Genomic DNA, 15,315 nt, shown 5'->3' with positions numbered 1-15,315 from the left:
AAAAGGGAGAAAAAGGAACAGACTCCCCTGGGTAGTTGTGGCGAGATCGAATGGGGCTGCTACAAGTTGCTTCAAATATTGCTGAAAGACTGAAAACTGGAACTGCTGCTTCTGAATTTGCCGATAAAATCAAGACTGCCGACTTCGAAAATGTGGTGCAAAAGATTGCAAACAAATGCAATGTATAGTAACCATGACGTGGGAAAGTGTCGACCACGTCGTCTCGTCAAGAATGACATCCTATTATCGCGATGAAAAATCCCCCACAACATAGGAAAGTGTCAACCATGTCGTGGCAGCCGGGATGATACTTCTTCCTCGCGTCGAAATAAAACTCTATGGTGTGGGAACAGCTCATCCATATCATAAGAGTCAAAATATCGTAAAAAAATGTCAATCTTCTAAATAATCGCTCACGAAATCAATATACACCCCACACTTATGACAAATTGTGGGTCTTGACTATACTCTTCGAACTCTCACACGGCTCTCTCTAGCAACAGTCGGACCTAGCTGCTGAACTTACTGCCAGCTTTCTAAGGGCGAAAATTCTGCAGAGATCTAAACAACCAAAGAGCAACAACATGGAAAACAAAAGTAAAACACCCTAAATTAAAGTTAACTACATACCAAATAAAAATACTAATACTAAACTAAAAATAACACAAAAAATAAAAATAAAAAGGATAACTAAATCACTCATCATCCCCGTCATCATGCTGCTGTGTCCCAGAAGTACCGGCTCCATCATGTCGTGACTGGAATGGTGGAGGGAAAGGAACCGAGTACTGAAACCCCTGGTGGGCAAAGAATGCGGTAAACGCATCCTCATACCACTGTTGTTGTCTCTCCACGTGTGCAACATATCCACCAAGGTTCTGAACCCCCATGTCAATACGGTCAATGCACTGAGCTAAGTAACGCATATCAATCCTCCCGAAGTCCCCTGGCCCTCCTACCCAAATATGCGGCTAAAGCAACTGGAAGGTTCAGGTGCCTCCCTGGAGTAACAAGTGCCCATAAGAAATAAAAGTCTGTCGAAGGCACTCTCTCACTGTTCTTATGGTGCATGAGAGATATGGAAATCAAACGGTGCAACAGTCTGTATGTAGTAGACCGAATCATCCTCCCCCGTGCAGTAGATGGTGTATAAACTGCCCCTGTAATCTCGGCTCAAAAAGTGTTTTCATTATAGTCATCTGGCCGGTCCGTGAGACAATCAGCAAGGAATGTCGGGAAGTGGACACTCCTCGTCTCATATGCTGTATATATCCCCACTCGAGTCGCAAGCTCTATGACACTACACTCCCGGCTCACACCCCCCAGTCTGAAGGAAAAGGCTGTCCTATCATCGGGTGCCTTCCTAGGGTCATAGGAAACTGTAGCGTAAAACTCCAGCAAAAATTCCCGATAAACAGGCTCCTGGATCCTGAAAAATCATGCCCATCCCTGACATACGAACAAATGCACTCCACTCGCGTCCGAATGCGTGTATTGCAAAAAATCCTGGATCAGCGCAACAAGTCCAGTCTGGGTCACCAATTCCCAGTCAAATGAAGGTGCTATGTCGATCTCCTTAGTGAGAAGTAGACTCAGATTGGTGACATATCGTGCCCGGGTTGCATCGTTCAGAGTTTGCAGAAATTGTAAGAAACGGTGACCGGTCATGTCCTCGGGTGGGTTGGTCTTTTGAGTTCTACGGGCCATAATCTGCACAAATAAACACCAACACAAAACCACAAAAAAATATCACAACATTAACAATTTTTAAACTAAAATGATGGTCCTGGTCTGCATGTTGGGCGTACATCCAGCATACGTTGGGCGTACGTCCAGTTCATCGAATCTATCCCGGCATATGTCAAAGAATGAGAACCTGCTTCCTGATCATTCTTTGTCTATCCGTGATATTATCAAACATTTAACAGGGAAACTTCATAGGGGCAGTCAAGAATCGAAGAGTCTATAGGGCGTACGCTAGGCGTCCGTCCCCAAACTCAAATCGATGGTCATTGGACGGGATTAAGACCAAATTAGGTCCTAGGGTTTAGTCTATTGATCGAAATCGGTCTATTTAAGCCATAATCCAAACATACATTTGTGAAATCAGCCCCAATTCGAGAAATATATGAACCCTAGATTTCGAACAAAGGCATAATGCAACAAATTTCACTGACTCAAACACAAATCAAAGACATAGAGTAACCGAATAACATACCTTTGTGTCGAATTTTACAAGAAAAGAAGAAAAATCGAGATTCTTTGGGAGAGCTTGCCGTCACAGCGTATGCGAAGGAGAGGAGTTTGAAAGAATAACAAAAAAGTCAAAGGGTAAAATGATATTACCTGGTCGTCGATTTACGCTGGGCATAACGCGAAGTTACGCTGGGCGTAACCCCAACTTCGAGAGAAAGCTATCCGCGATCACTGGTTTATTACGCTTGGCGTAAATTAAAATTACGTTGGGCGTAATCTTAACTGAAATATTTCCTTTTTTTTTTTGAAATTCCTTTTTCCAACTAATTAATTTGGGGACTTATAATCAGTGTTCTAAAAGGCGCGCCATGGCGTGAGGCGTGGCTTCGCCGTTACGAAAAGCTTCATAACATTGCTGTTAGGCGTAACGCATGGCAAGGCGTGATATGGCGCGCCATGGCACATTATGGCGTGTTATGGCGTGTGTTTTTTCGTTTGAGACACAATTTTTTCGCTTCGTTATGTCTTTTCAAATCGGAGATACAAGTATTGTGGTTTTTGTTAACTTTTTGTTATTAGTTATTGATCTAACACTTCTAATAAGTAGTTATATTTAATATAAATTTATATTTATGTGGTAATATAATTTTAAATTAATACAATATCGCCGCCTTACATCACGCCTTGAAAAACGCCGTGGCTCGCCATGGCTCGTTAAGCTTGAGGCTTGGCCTTACCGCCACGCCACGCCTCACGCCATTTAGAACCTTGCTTATAATTATTATTAATTAATTTTTTTTCTTTTAATTGCTTCAACAACAACCATGACTTTCCAGTGAGTGACATTTTAAAAAAAAATTGAGACGTCATGATCACTTGTTTTTGTCGAGATCAAACAACAACGGTTGATCAAAACCTTTGCACGCAAGAATTGGTTTGTGAAAACAACCACTTTCGGGACCCTTTAGAATATTTCCTTTGTTTTCTTCGCACCTTTAACTAAAAGTAGAACAAGAAGTGACCTAGCTAGTTAAGAACAACAAGAGCTCGGTCTTCCACTTAACCACCACAATACGCCTTGCTATACTACGCCTCATGGATTGAGTTGGACAAATCAACAAAGTAGTAGGCTAAGCAGGTCAAGAATTCCCTAATCGCTTGCATTCTCGAAACCCATGCAAAAAGTAAAGTCAAGCAATGTGTACAATCCCAAATTCCTGCAATTAACAACAAGAACCTTCCCGACAAGTGAAATGATATCAACGAAAATCAAACTAAAAATAAAAACTAAACTAAAAACAAATAACGAATAATCAAATAAACTAAGTTAATTTCAAGCCGTTCCCCGGCAACGACGCCAAAAACTTGATGTGCACGAAAGTACCCACTAATTTTAATATTTATAACCTAACAAACTTAGACTAACTATGCACTTATAGGAAGTGTACCTAGTCAGATTACAGTACAGCTTAGGTAAGTCGGGTGTCGATCACAGGGAACAGTGGTGAATTAATTTAAAATATCTGATTATAGGTTATAAGACACACGAAAAGAATAAAGAAGTAGTTTAATAAATTTCAAACGAACAATTAATTAACAACTCTCGATAAACTAACAGGAAAGCAAATCTCTTCAGGTACTTTGGTTTAGATAAATTACACCTTAAAAGCAAAGACAATGGCATACACAAATTCATTTATTCATGTTCACCGATTCCTAAAATGATTAGATTCACGTTCACTATAACTAATCTTTTAGCAAACAAGTCAATTCAAACAGTGATCAGTTGGTTAAACTAACATGCTTCCTAGTGTTCAGTTCGTATCAAGCAAGACTTGAAAATATAGTTAATCAAATTGGTCGTTCAATTAACCTCTTGTTGATGGTCATCAGACAAGGCTCACACATTAACTTACTTATTCCCAAGTTAATCCTAGTTTCACATTCGTTATTCCTAGACTTATAATCTCGACGGTCATTAAAATCATAAGAGACAAGCAATCAAACAGATGTTCATACAACTCAATTTACTTAATAATTAACAGCAAATAATTATCATTAACACTTAAGGATCTTTTAACAAGTTTGGCAAGATAAATTAAACATAAACAGACAATTCAATATAGCAATTAGTCTAATAATCAAGATTTCATTCAATCATAAACACAAAGTAAAAGGTTTTTACACCCAAATCAGAAACTAAACACATAATAGTATCACAATGGAATGCTAAACATGGTCACGTTAACAACCCATATGATTACCGACATGTATCCCTCTCCAATCCTTCCGATCTCCGCTCCCGTTAGCTTAACGACCTTCCGGCCGCCTTCTAGACCCTCAAAACGGCTTAACATAAGTTAATTATCGACTAAATTAGGTTAGAAGTCGGATCCCCCTCTCTGGTTAGCTGATAATCGCCTTTTATAACCCTTGTAACCGACTTACGTACGCTGGGCGTAAGTCAGATTACGCTGGGCGTAGTGAAGATTTATACGCAATGAGGTTATCCGAATGCCAGTCATTACGCCGGGCGTACATAAAGATTACGTTGGGCGTAACGCGTATTTGGCTATTACGCTTGGCGTACTTGTGAATTACGCGGGGCGTAAACGGCTCCTCCAGCATTTTTCCTTTCTTTTAGCCTCTAAGCCCGATTTCCGCTTCAGTCTTTTCTTTTGTGCTCTATCGACAACAAATAGCTGCAAATCATAATTCAAAGCATTATAAGTGCTTTTAGTTCTAAAAGAGAATAATAAAGGCTAAAATATTAAGATATAATGCATAAATATATATATATATATATATATATATATATATATATATATATATAAATACACATATCAATTATAATAGTATAAGGATTGAATTTTATACTTTTAAAATTCTAGGGTTTGGAACTAAATGTTTCAAAGTGAGACTTTGCATTTACAAATTCTAAAACTTGAGGGCAAGTTTTGAACTATTAAAAAACTTTTGGTATCCATATATGAGTTTAATATATGTTTTACGAAAAGACTCTTGAAATTCTATAACTTGAGGACAAGTTATGGAGTTCATAAAAACATTTATGTATCTTCAAGTTCTATAACTTGAGGACAAGTTATGGAAGACTTAAAACCATTTAAGATGACATTTAAAAATGAGACCCTTCATTTTCCATAACTTGAGGACAAGTTATGGATTTCACCAAAAGCAATTAGATCAAAAATTCCAACTAACAGAACCGAACAAGTTGCCTATGATCTAATTAAACTCATAAGTTAAGATAATTCATTTCAAACAAGTTTCAAGAAATTATCCTAATCATATAAACTAATACAAATCATGAAATTTTGACAATTATCTTTTATTTGGATGAGAATCATCATTACCATATCAACAAAATCAGATTTTATGAACTTACACATTTTGTGGTAATGATTCTAATCCAAAACATGCCAAAAAAAACTCGAAAAACTGCCAACTGGAGCACCAACTCGGCGAGTACATGAACTGGACTCGTCGAGTTGGACTTTTTCTGAGTGGACTCGGCGAATGCAAAAAAAATCGATTTTTTAACTTTGAAAATTACATTTGCATAAAATATAATAGAAAACAATCCTAGGCTCTGATACCACTGATGAGTTTTAGTATACTACAACATCCTATAGTGCACAGACAACCCTAAATGTTTTGAATCTATGTTTTCTCTAATTATACATGCAATATTGTTTCCAAAGCATTAAGCCTACAACTAGCATGCAATTGACATAATCAACATATAATTAAGTCATAAAGTTATCTCTTGGTTGTAGCTTGTAGAACTTATTGAGTTTGGCCTTTAAGAACTTAGTGCCCTAAGTGTTGCACCTCAAATGAAATCACAACACACCTTTGGACAAAAGAGACTTTTGAGAGAGTATTTCTTGGACCAAAATCGACTCAATGAACTCCTAGATCACTAGTGTCTCATTTTGGATGCTAAGAGGCTTCTTATATAGTGTGCCTAAACTAGGGTTACACCATGTAAACCCTTATGTGTATGACCTTCCATATTCCTTAGGCTCCATGAGGTTTAAACCTCCATGGATCATCCATGGGTTGTCACATGAGTTTAGCCCAACCTAAGGAATCATGGATCATTAGCCCACACTATAAGAATGAATGATTTTACCAAATCAACCATTTATATTTAATTAGTCTATTTTAATCACAAAATTAATTACAAATTAATTATTGATCAATACTAATTAAATCATATGATTTCATATTAATATATTAGAACTTATAATATATTAACAAATCATAAATAACCTCTTCTCAAAAGTCCATCCTATCAAATTATTCTGGTGATATGCAACCCAAATAGACAATGTTACTTTCGGGTCAAGTACATACTAATTATAGTTATGGACTTAGACACCTAATCCAACACTCCAATGGTGTATACTTGAACTTGATTCCCGTGTAACATCAACACAAGAAGCAAATAAAGATTGACATTAACTTTGTTGGAGATCAAGTAGTCTTGGGGTTAGTTTGTATTATTCATAACACATAATTCATTTATGGAATAAATGAAAAGTTTACCAACTATATTTTTCTCAAAAGAAAAATACTTGGTATAAAATGGAAGATAATTTATTATTATACAAAATCATAATATAAAAGAATTTTATTGCACAAAATCATAAAATAAAATAGTTTTTATTGTAAAAGAGAATAACATAATAGTTTTTTCGCACATAAGAGGATAATATATTGATTTTTTTTTTTCTGAAGTCATAAATACTAGGTTACGAAACATTATTTTAGACATGATCAAGAAATAAAATGATTTTATTATATACAAAAATAACATAATAGTTTTTTTTTCGAGCATCGGAAGATAATACGTTGGGTTTTCTAAAAAAATAAAATAAATATCTAAATGGTTAAAAATGATAATATCTATTAAAAATTTTCAAAATTTAAACCCTTTTCCTAATCTGCTTGGAAGGAGACGAACTTGCGTGCACACTCGAAATTCCCGGCGTTTCCAATTTCCATCATAAACTAATAACCCGTGTCTCACGGCCCATTCTTTCATAAGTCAAAACCTAAAAATTCAGAGCATCTGGAAAGAGACAACAAGGAGGAAAGTAAGATTGGAAAGAGAAAAGTCTCTGCAAATGGGATTGTTGACTCTGTTTCCCTCAACCTCCTTATGTAATCGTAATCCATGGCGTATTCATCCAACACCTATCAAAACAAACCCACCAACAACCCCTCCATTTATTAACATTTTGACTTTTTGCTCACCTCATTTTCCCCTTTTTATTAACGCATTTCAATTTCAACAAGCTTTTCTAAAACCCAATTCGGAAGATTCGTGTCAGAGGTATTATGCTGTTTTTTTTCTGTAACTTCATCTTTGATTAAATTGTTATTTTTCACCCTGTTTTTAACTAATGTTTTTCTTGATTTTAATTAACATCTTCATATACGGGTTCTGTAGTTTGAATTTTTGAAATTAAGTCCTGCCATTGATATAGCATGAAAAAGATGAGAATTTCTGTGATCTGATTACATTTATTGTTTAGATTTGATTTTCGATTTACAGCATTTACAGATCATAATTTTTTCTTTTTAATTTTTTCACTAAATCTACACATTTCGTCCCTGGACTTGAAAAAAAAAAACCTTTATCAACTGTATTATGGGAAAGATTATTAAAAAAAGTAAAATCTATCTTGCTGAGTTCTTATTTCGTGAACTGGGTTTTACGTTTTTGTTTAATTAGTAATTATGATTTCAAGTTACAGAATTTCAAGATTTTATCATTTTGAATTATCTAACAGAAAATGTCAAGATTTCTTTGGTGTCTTTTCTTAATTTAGCATCTTCAATTCAAATGATAAAATCTTGAAATTCTGTAACTTCAATTTACAGAAAATTCAAGATTTTTTTGAAAAAATAGAGTTTTTGTGATTTGGGTCCCACTTTTTTTTATCTAATCAACACTTCAATTTACAGAAAATTCAAGATTTTGTCATTCAAATCATGGGAAATTGTTGCATCACCTCAAATAAGAACAAAAACGTGAAGAAAAAGAAAAACAACAAACCAAACGCGTTCTCAGAATCTTATAGCATTAAACCACGAGCCGAAAACGGGATCAAATTTCACGTCTTAAAAGACGCAACAGGGCATAACATTTCACAAAATTACAATCTCGGACGTGAGTTAGGAAGGGGCGAATTCGGAACAACATATTTGTGTACGGATGTGGAAACGGGTGAAAAATTTGCGTGCAAATCGATATCAAAAAAGAAGCTTAAAACATCGATAGATATTGAGGATGTGAAAAGGGAAGTTGAGATAATGAAGAAATTGCCAAAACATTCGAATATTGTGACATTAAAAGACACTTATGAGGATGATAATGCAGTGCATATAGTGATGGAGTTGTGTGAAGGTGGAGAGTTGTTTGATAGGATTGTGGCAAGAGGACATTATACTGAAAGAGCTGCAGCTGCTATTATGAGGACAATTGTGGAAGTTGTTCAGGTAAATAAAAATTATTTGTTTATTATAATTTATAGCGTCTAAATGTCCTACTTTTTTGAAAATTTTGACATGAAAATGGAAATATTGAAAACCTGTTTGGTTGATTCAGGGTTTAAAGTTTTTTTTTTCCAAGAAAATGAAAGTTTTTTAGGGTTTCCTAATTGTATGTATGTTAGGAAAGTGATTTTTTTTAGGGTTTTTTAAAGTTGTCTAAAATTTTAAAATGGAAAATGAAAACTCTACTAACGTGTTATTTTAATTGAAAAGTGAAAATGAAAACTCAATTTCATTTTGTAAAAACATTTTCTATAAAAATGAAATTAGTTTTCCACAACCAAACGCACCTGTAGTGTTGGTTTTCTCAATGTTGCAACATGCCCATTTTTTATTTATGTAATTCTTAATGACAAGAGTCATTTTATAAAAAAAAAATCATGATTTCAATACAATTATAATTTTTCTAAAAGTAACTTAAAAATATGTTTTTCATAACAGTCTTATTACAACAACCTTTCATTATGTTTCATTTTTTAATGTCACAAATAAAAATTTCATCATTAACAATAAAATAATTTCTATACTAGAAATAAACCCACACATTGCATCTACATATAACATAAAAAAAAAAGTTATACAAAAATTCATTGCATTCCTACATACAAATTACCAACCAAACATCCGATCATGGAATGGAATAACTGATTCCATTCCTATGAAACACAATCAATCTTATTACTCTCCATTGACTTCAATTCCTATTCATTTATTAGATATGTCACATGCATGGAGTGATGCATCGAGATCTTAAACCCGAGAATTTTCTTTTTGCAAATAAGAAAGAAACTGCTGCTCTAAAAACCATTGATTTTGGGCTATCGATCTTCTTTAAACCAGGTATTTAATATTTATGCTTAAAATGGAACTTGTTTCATTATTTCATATATACTTTATGAATTATGAATTTTTTTTCTAAAGATCTTTTTTTTATCAGGTGAGGTTTTTAAAGAGATAGTTGGGAGTCCATGGTATATGGCTCCAGAAGTTCTAAAAAGAAATTATGGCCCTGAGGTTGATGTATGGAGTGCAGGGGTAATTTTGTACATTTTGCTTTGTGGTGTCCCACCTTTTTGGGCAGGTGTGGTTCTTTATTTTTGCATTTTACAAGTTTTATTTTATTATTATTATTATTATTTTTGAAGATTGTGAATTCCTTGGGATTTGGATGGAATGGAATTCAATTCCATTCCAATCCTTCGAATTATACCGAAATTACCAAAATACCCTTTTGTGTCAATACATGGAATTCAATTCCCATAATTTCTTCCTTTCTTAAAATACCCAAAATACCCTTTTGAATGCTAGAATTTTACAAGTAATCCCTTTCTCACCTCTCACCAATTCCATTTCGTTTCCTGCCAACCAACATATCAAAGATTACAATTTTTTTTTTGGAGATTGTGAATTCCTTGGGATTTGGCTGGAGTGGAATTGTCAATTCCATTCCAATTCTTTGAATTATATTGGAATTACCAAAATTCTTTGACCAGTGGATATCAACATTTCATCCATGGAATCCAATTCCCATCATTTCTTCCTTGCTAAAAATACCCAAAATGCCCTTTAGAGTTTTACAAGTAATCCCTCTCACCTCTCTCACCAATTCCATTCCGTTTCTTGCCAACCAACATATTCCAATTCCTTCAAATTCCAATTCCTTTAATCGATTCAAATTCCTTCATTCTGCAAACCAAATACTTCCTTCATGCAAAAGTGCTTACACATAAATGATTCTAATATTGTAAAATTCACTTATATTTTCTCCTCAGAAACTGAACAAGGAGTAGCTGAAGCAATTATTAAATCAGTAATCGATTTCAAGAGAGATCCATGGCCTAAAGTTTCTGAAAATGCCAAAGATCTTGTCAAGAAAATGCTTAATCCTGATCCAAAGCTTCGCCTTACAGCTCAACAAGTTCTTGGTAATTTTTCCTTTTTCACTAATTTGACTTAATGGGGACATGACTTAATCCACTAACCTATATATGGATTCTCCTTTATCACTTAATACAGAAAGAATAGCTTAATAGAGAAAAGATGAAAAAGAAAGGCTTTCCACATGAAGTCCTAATTTTCTCCAAAACTTTTTCTCAAATATTTTTAAAGAAATATGGAGTTAATTATAGCTAGGGATAATGACATAAAAACCCTTAAGTTTACAAGTTTTTGTCGGTTTCACCCTTTTGCGGATTTTAAGTTCATTAAAACCGGATTTTTGCAACTTTTTTTTTTTTTTTACAATTTTACCCCCTTGGTTTGTGAAAGCCCTTACATTTGGCAGAAATGTTCGGTTTTACCCCTTTTTTCTGTTTCATAAAAGCCCTTAAGTTTTGTTTTATGGTTCATTAAAGCCCTTAAGTTTTGCAGAAATGTTCAGTTTTACCTGATAAATTTGCAAAAAGGGTAAAATTGAAAAAAAAAACTTACAAACTTAAGGGTTTTTCTGTCATTTTCTCTTATAGTTATCGCTTTCACATTGTGATTTCAGAACACCCATGGTTATTCAATGCAAAATCGGCTCCAAATGTCTCATTGGGAGAGGTTGTGAGGTCAAGGCTTAAACAGTTTTCGGTGATGAACAAGCTCAAGAAACGTGCTTTGAGAGTAAGATTTCATGATCTACTTTGTTTACATAAAATCCATGTCATGTATACTTTATATTCACATATTTTTTTTATTATTAAATATATTGAATGTAATATGATGTATATACATATGCAGGTGATAGCCGAACATTTATCGGTTGTTGAAGTGGCTGACATAAAGGAGACATTTGATATGATGGATATTGGAAAGAAAGGGAAGATAAATCTTGAAGAACTTAGAAATGGTTTATTCAAACTTGGTCAACTAATGAATGATGAAGATCTTCAAATATTAATGGAATCCGTGAGTTTTTATTATATAACTATCGATTAATTCTTACACATATAGTTTTCCACATGTCATGCAACAAGATTTTTTGTTGAACAAATTTAAATAAAGAAAATGCTTACACATCCTATTAGCATTATGACTAAAGTGTTGTTATTTTTTTACTTAATGGACTTAATAGGGACATACTTTTTAAGGGAAAGCTTTGATAAAGTCCCAGTATTTTGGGTCAGTTTACAGTTTAATCCCAACATTTGTCTAATTTTATACGATAATCTGTCGTTTTTTGTTGAAAAAAAATAAGGATTGTTTCGTTAATTTGGACAAAATATAAAATAATCGGGATTTTTTTGTTCAAAAAATAAAAAGTTGGGATTAAAGCGTATACTGTCTTAAAATATTAGGACTTTATCGGAGATTTCCTACTTTTTAATGTGGTATGTTATATGAGTGTTTCTTGTTGACTTGATGCAAAAAAAAAAAAAAAAAAAAAAAAAAAAAAAAAAAAAAAACAAAACGACTTAGTAGAAAAGTAAGGGAAAAGAGGTTTTCCCCATTAAGTCCTAACTATTTACAAATTTACCCTTGTTTGTCATCATTCTCTCAAATATTTTTTAAACATATTTTATACAGACAGCATGTTTGTTTTGTTTTGACTTTAGGGTTAATCTTATACAAGACCTTATATTTTGTGTTTTTTTTTTGGATTAAACCTCAATTTTATTTTTATTCTGCAAAGGACCTTGTATATTTCATTTTTTTTTCAGAAGAAACCCTGAACTTTGTCTTTTTTTTTTTTTTTTTTTCCAAAAAAAGCCCTCAACCTTCTATCTGTTTCCAAAATAACCCTCAACTTTATAAGTTTTTTCCCCAAAAAAACCCTCATAGTTCACAAGTTTTTTCGGAAAAAAAAAGACTAAAAGGGCCAGATCGAAAAAATTGAAAAAATGCAAGGTATTTTTCAGGAAAAAAATAAAGTTGAGGTTTAATCCGGAAAAACCACAAAATATAACGTTTTTTTTATGAGATTAACCCTTGTCTTTATGGATCATGAATAAAGAACGACTTAATAGAGAAATGTAGGAAATGAGGCTTTTCCCATTAAGTCCTAACTTTTTACAAATATCTTTTAAACATCATTTATTGATACAAAACTTCGATATTTTTATAATTTCACAGGTTGATGTTGATGGAGATGGAGCCCTAAATTATGGAGAGTTTGTAGCTGTGAATGTTCATCTAAAAAGAATGGCAAATGATGAACACTTACACAAAGCTTTTTCTTTCTTTGATAAAAATCAAAATGGTTATATAGAGTTTGAAGAATTGCGTCATGCATTGAGTGATGATGAAAATGTTCAAGATACTGAAGGAGTAATCAATGCGATAATGCATGATGTTGACACAGATAAGGTTAGTTCCCCAAATCAAATCACCCACTTTATCAATTTTATATGGCGGAATGACTACTTTACCCTTTTGGATTTACTCACATAGTTTGTTAGATACTTATGAATAAAGGGTCGAAAGTGTTTTACACAAGATATTTGTATAAACTATAAAATCTCCTTGTGATCTTTAAAATGCGTTCATTTTCGAATATGGGTATTAATTTATTTTTTAATACTTAATTGGTAATTGTTGTTCATAAGCATGATCTTTAAATTAACTTTTGTTAAATAATTAAGAAAACATATATAATGTGTTAAAAGATGCATAACCAACAAAAAGAAATTAACTAAGCTATAATAATGATTAAAAATAAATATATTACAACATTAACTACTATTAAGCAAAAATAATTACCATTATGTGTTTTATAAAGATGCTTATTGTGAACTTCATAATACACTTATTAAACATTTATGAGAGAGATATGATAATTTAGATGAGAAAGTGGTAAAACATTTAGTAAAAGATTAATATTTGTTGTATATGAAATTTTTTTTGTTGAAATAAATCGATAATATTAAGTATATATTTCCAATTATTAACGATCTTATTATGTATAGTTATAGTTATTTCTTTATGATTTACAAGTAAAATAATCGGATCTAATTATTTATGATTTGGAGAAGCATACAAGAAGTTGTAAGAAAACTGATTCTCGAGATAAGTGTAAAATTACCAACCTATCCCCATCTTTAACCAAATGTTATTTTTAATTACTTAGAGTAAATTACACGAATGGTCCCTATGGTTTGGGGTAATTTTTACGTTTGGTCCCTAACTTATTCTTTTAACTCGGAAGATTTCTATAGTTTGTTTTTGTTGCGTGCTTGGTCCGTGTCTTACCTAAAAAGACTATTTTGCCATTGATTTTTTAATTTATTTAAATAAGATGGGGTAGATATGGTATAGTAAGGTGAGGTGAAAGTGGGGTTGGGGGTATGTTTATTTAAATAAATTAAAAAATCAAGGGCAAAATAGTCTTTTTAGGCAAGACAGGGACCAAGCACGCAACAAAAATAAACAATAGGGACTTTTCGAGTTAAAAAAAATAAGTTAGGGACCAAACGTAAAAATTATCCCAAACCATAGGGACCATCCGTGTAATTTACTCTAAGTAATTAACACCCCTGAATGTCACTCAAAACACATGTAAAATCACCTATCTATCCCCATCTTTTTCTGCTTCTAATATTTTTGATAAATTTGTCTAATCTTTTTTTTTTTTAAATGCATCAGGATGGACGCATCAGTTATGATGAGTTTGCTGCTATGATGAAAGCTGGCACGGATTGGAGAAAAGCCTCAAGGCAATATTCAAGAGAACGTTTTAATAATCTTAGTTTGAAATTGGTAAAAGATGGCTCATTACAATTAGCCAATGAGTGAGAAGATGAATAAATAAAATGGTAACATTTATCTAACAAAAAAGAAGCTAATTTTACACGAATGCAAAACTTCAATAGAGATTTTGCATTTGAACAACTCGAGGAAATACAAATCCGCATACGAAGACCTTTTGTGATTTACCAAAGGCGTGAAGATTTGGTGAATTGAAGTATATGTTAAGAGTATCTACCATGACGATAACTTCATTGATGTGTATAGGAGATCTTGATTGATTTGAGATTATAGTTGATATGTATTTTTTATATTTGCACATGCTTGGTTCACCTCTTCTTTTGCTGATGTATACAGATGTGGTCCACAGACTGCAGATCATTTACTTATTAAAATACAAACAATACATTAGTGTTCTTAACGGTTTTCTTGTACTTAAATTCTTGATACATTCCTATAACATAATTTTTAAAGATAATAAAGTTGTAACGAAATAATGAGTGTTGTTTATGGGTTTGTTTAGTGTGCTCAACATTTTTTTTGTTGCTTAAATTCATAGTACACTTCTATAATATGTTTGTTTATCGGTTGATCATGTTGGAAAATTAGTAGGATTAAAAGGTATGACATTTGTCTTTGATGTAACGAGTAGTAATATTAGTAGGATTAAAAGGTACGAGTATATTTGATTTTTCTTTTAATTATTAACTTGTGATTTTAATTTTTAATAGTTACTGATATATAACAATTTAGGCTCCCTTTAGTTACAAATGAATACATATCAATTTACAAGTAATCAAATTCCTTTTTTTAATCTAATCAACTGAAAATAAAAAAGAATATTTGTAATCATAAATAACTACACTC

The 15,315-nt window shown here is 32.8% G+C and overlaps 1 protein-coding gene across 1 annotated transcript; it reads left to right on the top strand.

Moving 5' to 3' along the window:
* Positions 1-7,264: 7,264 nt before the first annotated feature.
* On the top strand, positions 7,265-14,869 carry LOC145093747 (calcium-dependent protein kinase 7-like). Its single transcript, XM_079031991.1, has 9 exons — positions 7,265-7,558; positions 8,194-8,727; positions 9,498-9,621; positions 9,719-9,862; positions 10,554-10,706; positions 11,273-11,388; positions 11,506-11,673; positions 12,838-13,071; positions 14,347-14,869. The coding sequence occupies exons 2-9, from the start codon at positions 8,221-8,223 to the stop codon at positions 14,494-14,496; spliced, it is 1,596 nt and encodes a 531-aa protein (XP_078888117.1). The 5' UTR covers positions 7,265-7,558; positions 8,194-8,220; the 3' UTR covers positions 14,497-14,869.
* Positions 14,870-15,315: the final 446 nt, after the last annotated feature.

Source organism: Lactuca serriola, chromosome 3, assembly GCF_051521515.1.
Source record: "Lactuca serriola cultivar US96UC23 chromosome 3, Lser_US96UC23_V15, whole genome shotgun sequence".
Taxonomy (NCBI): Eukaryota; Viridiplantae; Streptophyta; class Magnoliopsida; order Asterales; family Asteraceae; genus Lactuca; species Lactuca serriola.
Note: the sequence above shows the minus strand (reverse complement) of the source record. Positions and strands in the feature narration are given on the sequence as shown.

Coding starts and splice junctions, on each gene's coding strand:
- LOC145093747 (XM_079031991.1), top strand. CDS start 8,221: ATGGGAAATTGTTGCATCACCTCAAATAAGAACAAAAACGTGAAGAAA. Junction 9,863..10,553: donor TGTCCCACCTTTTTGGGCAG/GTGTGGTTCTTT, acceptor TTTTCTCCTCAG/AAACTGAACAAGGAGTAGCT. Junction 10,707..11,272: donor TACAGCTCAACAAGTTCTTG/GTAATTTTTCCT, acceptor TTGTGATTTCAG/AACACCCATGGTTATTCAAT.